General features: G+C 34.5%; 1 protein-coding gene across 1 annotated transcript in view; it reads left to right on the forward strand.

The window, feature by feature from the left end:
- Positions 1-8,322, forward strand: part of lrp1bb (low density lipoprotein receptor-related protein 1Bb) — a 235,325-nt gene that overhangs the window by 91,304 nt on the left and 135,699 nt on the right. The window contains exons 8-11 of the mRNA XM_037686113.1: positions 1,015-1,207; positions 1,368-1,511; positions 4,741-4,977; positions 5,571-5,751. Coding sequence (XP_037542041.1) covers positions 1,015-1,207; positions 1,368-1,511; positions 4,741-4,977; positions 5,571-5,751 — 755 coding nt within the window. The remainder of the gene's footprint in view (positions 1-1,014; positions 1,208-1,367; positions 1,512-4,740; positions 4,978-5,570; positions 5,752-8,322) is intronic.

Raw genomic sequence — 8,322 nt, forward strand, 5'->3', positions numbered from 1 at the left:
TATATATATATATATATATATATATATATATATATATATATATATATATATTCATTGTGTATGCATAAATATAATTTTAGTTAATGTCAAGTAAATTAATTTGTATGATTTCACCTGGCTTTACAAATTTATAGATTTACACTGCACTACATTTTTAATGTCCAAAAGTCTTAACAATTATTATTGTCAAGTCAAACTTTTAATTTTTGTGGGGGAATTCTAAAAAGAAATAAAATAAAAATTAAAAATAAATTCATAATTATTATTTTCATATAGCTAAGCTATTAAGCTTCTGTTGTTTGGTTGGCTTTTGCTAATATGGCCCTTTCATATAACTTAGGAGAAATGCAGATATAGTTTGTTAGTTAAATTACTTTTTATGAAATTACTTAGATGTCCTAATTTTTTTCTCACCTTTGTCCCCTTTCCATTAATTCAGTTTTTGTTTGTTTGTTTGTTTGTTTTTTAATTGTAGAACAAAAACTAGAATAAATGCAATATACTGTATTAGCTGTATCCAAGATCACATGCACATAGTTTGTACATTTTTGAGGTACTAAGTTTCAAGTTTCTTTAAAAAACACCATGTAAAAGTAGAGTTGTAGACATATTCCACAGAGAGGTAGATGATAGTTTTTTTTTTTTTTTACACATATCCTGTTGCCTCTGATGTTGAGGTGTGGGCCGGTGTGCTTAAGTGTACTTCCTGTAAATATAGCTCATCCAGCCATGTTGCTTTGTGTTGGTGTCAGCCTGCTAAATGTAGCATACGAGGCTGTTGTGTCAGGGCCAGTGATCTCCCAGTGGAGTCCAGCTTTTGACCCTGAATGGTCTGCCAAATGCACCAGTCACACCACCATTTCCCATCCTCCTAATGCTGGATGCATGTTAGCAGATAATGCTTTCAATGATTCAGTTTAGTTGTTGTCTTCTGATTACTGTAGTTTATCTTCATTTTAGATTTCATAAATATATATATATAAAAAAAAAATCATATCTTGTTCTTTTTTTCAGGTGGTGTACATATATGCATTTGCTGTGTTTGAAGACTACCTCTATGCTATCCACTCTGACCCTTCCAAAGGGAGTTCAGCTGCAGAGCTGCTGCAGGTGCACAGATTCAACATCACAGCAGACAGCAGGACACTCACCACCCTGGGGAGTTCTAGAGGATTGCGTGTTTACCACAAACTCGCTCAGCCAAAAGGTAAAGGACATTTTCCTTTAAGTAAACATTTGCCATATGTGTCATGATTCAGCCTATATGACTCACAAGCTGAATTCTGATAAATTTGAGAACATGATGCTTTACTGGATTACATTTATTTATTAGTTTGTTTTTTTTTTTTTTCTGATTTTGTCCACAGTTAGGAGCCATGCTTGTGAAATGGATTCATATGGAAAGCCAGGAGGATGTTCGCAAATGTGTCTCCTGAGTGGAAGTTACAAGTCTAAAACTTGCCGCTGTCGTATTGGCTACAGCCTGGGCTTTGATGGGAAATCTTGTAAAAGTTAGTATATATTTTACTTTTGATTTCTATTTTGGCACATCCAATACATATTTTAACACAAATCTAAAAAAACAAATAAAATAAAATATTACATTTTGAAGATTTAATCAGTTCATCATCAAGCTACAGCTTAGTCAAATAATAAGACAGCATCATTTCATAAACAATAAAACTAGTATCATAAAACTATGTGAAATTTAAGGTATATGGTTTTACATGTACCTCATAGTTGTGAGTCCTGCATTTGTTCCAGAACCATGGACTTTTAGGGACTTCCACATAACACAATGTCTTCTCAGACTGTCTAGCTCTCTTGTGACTAAACATTAGGAAACATGTATTATATATTTCTTTTGTTACATATAAACGATTAGACTTGCAATTTTTAGTATATTTGAAACTATCATTAGTATCACTGTCTCTCCATTTTAAAACTTTAGTTAGGTGGAGGCAAAAGTGTTTGCCTTTGCAAGGCTTTTTTTCATATTTCATTCTGGCCTGATAAAAAAGATGATTGTGTTTCTTTATTTTTTATTTTTTTCTCCTCCAAGTGTCTCATATCAAATAAACCTAACATGTTTGGTTTGACCTTTACATTTATAGAACTGGGCTTGAGAGTTTTTGAGAATATTTTTAGGAGGAATATTCAGAATCAGCTTTGTAAATCATTTATTGTAATACACAAGCTTCAGTGGAGAAACAGGGATTGCTTAAAGTCTTGGATCAGTATCGTGTACGTTCTGCATTTGCTATAAACAGCTTGGATGTTAAGAATGATTAAGAGTGACAAGTGCAGATATCGTCTGCGCTTCACTTTCATGCTTCTTTGTTTCTCGCTGTGTTTCACGCTTTTTCATCCTAGCGAACCCTGCTATAGTTGTGCTTTTTGTTGTTCAAGCTACATTTAAACTCAGAAGCATCCAACATATGCGTAGTGTCACTAAAAAATAATTGATGTGCTGTTTTCTGTTTGTTTAAATGCATCCAAGCCTATCTTCTTGGACGGTGCAGTGGTTGTATTAAGTTCCTGTTATCTTGTACTCTATGCTAGGCAATAGCGATAAAGGAGGACATCAGTTTGCAACAACATTAGCCTAATGTGGTGATTGAATTTGTCATGTAAACATTCTCTGAAAAGGCTTTCAATTCAATTAACTTTTTTTTTTCTTAATTCAATGTAAGTCACATAGCAGCAAGTGCTTGTTTCATGGTTAGTTTTTAACTTTATATCAACTTATATCGGGTGGTGGTTGGTAAGTAAGTAGATAGTCAACCATCTTAAACATATAATGTAACTCAAAGAAAAAGTGTTACCATCTAACTCTTGTATTACTTGCCAATCATAGAATGTTTGTATGAACAAACCAAATGTGGTCACACACATGGTATCTATGGGTTACGGTGCTGAACAATCTTTGATATATATATATATTTTTTTATAGTTATGGTAGTCAGTTATCAGTTTGTGTTTGAGATCTGTATATGCAACAGTATCCTTTTGCTAGATACTTAAACTTTGCGTGCTACTAAATTTACAGCACTGCATCCCATGTGGGTTGCTTGAAAGGCTAATGTCAAAACCCATCTGTGAGTGTAGGTTTGAACAGGCTGCACAAAGGCATGCCAACGACATAATGAGACACTGTAAAATCACAATTCTGCTTATATAAGGAAATAGAAAATATATACTGATTTGATAGAGATGCCATTTGTTTTAGTTTATTCATTAATTAATGATTATTTTAAAGTTCAAGCTAGTTTATATTTATTTCAAACTTTTTTTATTTATTTTGCTTTCTCACACATTTATCTTTTATGAATATCGAATGCTTTTAGGTTATTATTTTTTATTTTTTTTTTTTCTTATCCGAATATATACGTTTTTTATTTTTCCATTTGGCTGCTCCCTTCCTTAGGGGTCACCCCAGTGAACTAACTCGTACAAAGACTTGGCTATTGTTTTTACACTTGGATGCCCCTCCTGACACAACCACAGACTACTGAGCTACCACATCCCTCTTGAAAAACGTGTCTCATCTCACCCATTTTTTATTTTTTTTAATAAACATAACTTTGTCCTCGTTATTCATACAGCACCTAGACTACTTTGATTGACAACATGTATTGCTCCTTATTATTAAGGATTGTTTTTCCCTGTATTGCTGCTCTTTTTAAATCTTGTGCCTGTAAAGGTCATGCGTTCTAATAGAGCTGAGAAAGTGGCATGTTAGCACAGCTGTAGGCTGACTGTAATAAAGATGAGAGCTGGTGAATAAAGCTCTATGTGAATGTGACATACTGATATCGACCTGTTGGGAGCTTGATAGATTATTGCCATAATGAGGTTTTAAGTTTGCCTGCATTTGTTGGCTGGTCTGATCAATCGCTGGACATTGTGTAGTTGACAATAAAAGCCGAAGATCAAATTGATGACACAATTTGAGGGCCTACCACAGTTCGATCAGGCTAATGGGGCTATGGGAGCTTTTGCATGACACATTTGATTTATTGTCCCTCCTTGTAGATGTTCTGATGACACCAGCTATCTCTCTCTTGCTCTCACTTTCCATCTCTCTAAACATAATGAGATTTGGTGTTAAATGATGTCTTTTTTCATACAGCAGTCACAGTTGGGGTTTGATATCTGGGTCTCTTGCAATGCTTAATTGTCTCCTGGGTAGTTAGTCTCTCCCTCACAAAATGATAAATTGAAGTGAGGCATGTGTGGTCCTCACCCTCAGCATCTTAGTCTCCTGGGTAAGGACTGAGAGCAGGGAGAGGTCTGTTTCTCTCAATGGAAGCCCTACTTCATTCCTGTTTTGCCTCTTCAGAGGTTCCCAAAGGGTTCGAGAATATGCAGTCCCCTGCGCCACTGGGAGGCCACTGTGGAGCTGCCTCAGCTCCAGGTTTTCCCATTTGCTTTTCTTATCAAACCCCAGTTATTTAAGACTGAAAACAGTATTCATAGTCAAGGTAAGTATTGCAACTGTCTGTTTGCTTAAGCATTTTACTATTTCCCTTGCAGTGTTACAGCAGGATCCTGATTGAGGGTAGAAAGTATAGTCATTGGCACATATTACTTGCTCCATTAAGGTGAATAAATGGCCAAGGCATCAAAAAGATATAAGAACAATGTGGTTGGTAAAAGGGTTTAATGCAAGGATCAGCACTAATGAATTAGAGCACTTATTTGACAATAAAATGTGGTTTGTCCTTTCTTGTCTTATAGAGCCCAAAAACGATTTCTTCCTCTTCTATGGTAAGGGACGCCCTGGGGTCATTCGAGGCCTGGATATGAATATCAAATCCAATGATGAGCACATGGTATCAATTGAGGACCTAGTCAACCCTCGAGCCATTGATTACCATGCAGAAATGGGACACATTTACTTTGCTGATACTACCAGTTTCCTTATTGGGCGTCAAAAAATAGATGGGAGTGGCAGGGAGACAATCCTCAAAGATGGTAGGTCTAAAATATTGTTTCTTGCATGGCATGTAGTGTTTTCCTCACATTAAATGTTCTCTTTTATGCTAAATGTTTTATTAGACAAACTCATCTGAGACAAGTCATTTAAACGCATTATGTCTGTTCTCAACATATTTGTCTTTTTTTTACTTTTTTGTTAACGTTGATCATGATACAATATGGGCTTGTAGTCAGACAATCCACACTTCCTACATTTTATTTATTCAATACAACTTTTTTCTAGGCTTTACTGTCTTGGTTTCTTTAGGATTAAACAATTTCCTTCATACCATTTATTTGATGAGACAAATTAAATGTATTAAGTTGTATTTTCTTAAAAAAAAAAAAACAAATGTGCAGCAGCAAACAAAAGGTTTTATTTATTTATATTATTGTATTTGATTAATAATTCAATTCAGTTCATTTATATAGTGCCAAGTCACAACATAAGTTAGCTCAGGACACTGAACAACTACATTCACAACTTCACTGTATTATTGTTTTATAATAAATTCAAAACTCTTTACAAAAGTTAGATTGAATTTATGCATTTTAAATATTTTACTTATGTGGTACTGTTTTTTTTGTAGAACTTGACAATGTTGAAGGCATCTCTGTGGACTGGATTGGAAACAACTTATACTGGACCAATGATGGGTACAGGAAGACAATCAGTGTTGCCAGTCTAGAAAAAGCATCCCAGACCAGAAAGACACTGCTGGAAGGAAATATGTCTCACCCCCGGGCCATTGTGGTTGATCCAATTAACTGGTAAGAATGGGAAAAAGATAAAGTAAAAATAAAAAAATAAAAAAAGGAAGGTGCTACAATAAATAAATAGTCATGGGTAAAATGTGCTGAGTGGATATAGTGTTAAGGTTTAAACAATAACAAAAGAAAATATTATAAATTGTGTGTTGCCATGTGTTGTGCCATTGGTTGGTTTGTTGGATCCATAACCTTTGACAATTGTTTCCAACATTTTTGAGTGTTCTGACTGATTTAGACTCACTTCTAATTTGCTTTTCTGCACATATTAGTGGTATTACTTCAAAGGTTAATATTGGGAATGATCAGTCACCTTAGGCGTTTACTGTGACCAATGATCACATCAAAGGCTACATAAAATGCATAAGAAAAAAAATGCATAGTAAATAAACACGCTTTTATGAAAAATCGTCATAGGCCACTACTGATTAAAAAAAAAAAAAGTTTGCTCCATATTTCTCATCTAATAAAATGTGATCACCTGCTTGACAGTTCAGTCTATAAAACCCTCATAGATAATTTTTTTTTAAATTCTGCCTGAATACATCTATAGTTGTACTGTATATCCCTGCAAACAGAGAAATTAACATATAGACTTGATGCAGCAAAACTCCAATTCAATGACTCTTAAGGATCTTAAGGATTAACACTTTAAGGCTTAAATCGTATTACCATCCACCAAATCCATAGCAGTCAGAGATTAGTTCTCAAGCCTCGAGGGATTGTTCCAAACATTTTGCTATACATAGCTTTTTCTAGGCGCATGTATCCAACCACAACTCAAAGTTTTAGTACTTTTAAATTGTAATCACAATGCTGTAATCCTTAGTACATTTTTTTGTAAGAGAGCTGTAACATGGATATGGAAATAGTCATATTCATAAACATTAGAAAAATAAGTTATTACATAATAGTGTACACTTATCTCTTCTCTAGAATAACTAAACCTTAACCAAACCATGCAGTCTTAAAACTTTGAAACTCAAAAAAAAAAAAAAAAAAAAAAAAAAAAAAGTGCTTTCTTCAGAATTCCATCCAGCCAAATATTTGGTTGCAGTGGGGGGTTTCAAAAGATCGTCACTTTATTTATTTAGGTAGTTATTTTTGAGGATCAATGACTTTGATTCCAAACCTCTCTCTGACATCATGAACAATTAGAAAAGCTTATTTGGGGTTGCTGAGAGAGGATTTAATCAGACCTGTCAGTCCTTTCATCTCTATCTGCTCTGTTGGAAGGCTTCTTTCAGGTGAAATGGATGCACCACTCTAACAGATGTCTGAGCTGCCTATTTTCTGCTCTGTTGCTGCATTGGGTCCATGTTGACATGGCACAAATCTATTTAGCATCATCATACCCTTGTACTTGGCTTGATTAAAAATGCAGTACATCAAGTAAGAATGCACAAAGAGAATATTCCTATACAATCCATTAATTTTTAATGTATCTTTTTTTTTTTTTTTTTTACATCTGTGCAAGTCAAAAAAGTCCATGCTCAATAATCCATGTATACAATCCAACAATTTTCAGTCAGGTCATCTGGACAGTTTCTTTTTTTTTGCTGAAACGTTTCACCTTTTATCCAGAAGGCTTCATCAGTCAAGGAAACACACAACACAAAAGTGATTCTTCCACCAAACAGCTTACTCCAAAGTGGAACAAACCAGTTATGTTGGTGCTAAGATGGTGTCTTTGGCACACACCCTCCTCCGATGCCAGCCCACTTCCTCGTCGACAGTCTTGTCAAACTGGTTCAAAACCAAAAAACTCCATGCTCAATAATCCAGGTATACAATCCAACAATTTTTAGTCAGGTCATCTGGACAGTTTCTTTTTTTTTTTTGATGAAGCCTTCCGGGTGCAAGGTGAAATGTTTCATCAAAAAAATAAACTGTCCAGATGACCTGACTGAAAATTGTTGAATCAGTGCAAGTCATTTAAAGCTTTGAACTTTTAACAGAATAAAAAAAAAATAAAAAAAATAAATGTTGTCATTTATTATTTCTAAAGTTTAAAAGTAGCGTGAATAAATGATAGCATAATAAATGAAAATTCTTTGATTCTACATTCCATATGTTTTGCAGTTGATCATTCAAAAATCTCAAGCCCAAATGCAATATCCTATACACTAGTCCCTCCATACTTCGCAGTTTGTTTTTCATGGAGTCGGTTTATCGCAGTTTTTTTTTTAAGATTGTACATGACATGCAATTGGCTGATTGATGGATGAGCCACACCATCAGCATGGATTTTTTTTTTTTTGTATACTAATTATTTAACATTTCTAGCACCTGCTACACCTTTGTGCAGCCCACACTGCAGGAGAAACGTCTTCCTGCAGCTCTTCCTCCCTCCTCTGTCAATCTCGTTCTGCAGTGGAGAAGTGGGTGTGGCCGATAGCATGGCAGTGAGCTGAGTTCATGACATGCTGTGTTCTTTTAGAGTGTTTCGAGTTTAGACACATTGTTTAGAATATCTCAAGAGTGTGGGAAGGGTTTAAAACACATTTTAAAAAAAGTATGTATGTATATATATATATATATATATATATATATATATATATATATATATATATA

The sequence above is a fragment of the Nematolebias whitei genome, chromosome 13, assembly GCF_014905685.2.
Source record: "Nematolebias whitei isolate Nwh7 chromosome 13, NemWhi1, whole genome shotgun sequence".
Lineage (NCBI taxonomy): Eukaryota > Metazoa > Chordata > Actinopteri > Cyprinodontiformes > Rivulidae > Nematolebias > Nematolebias whitei.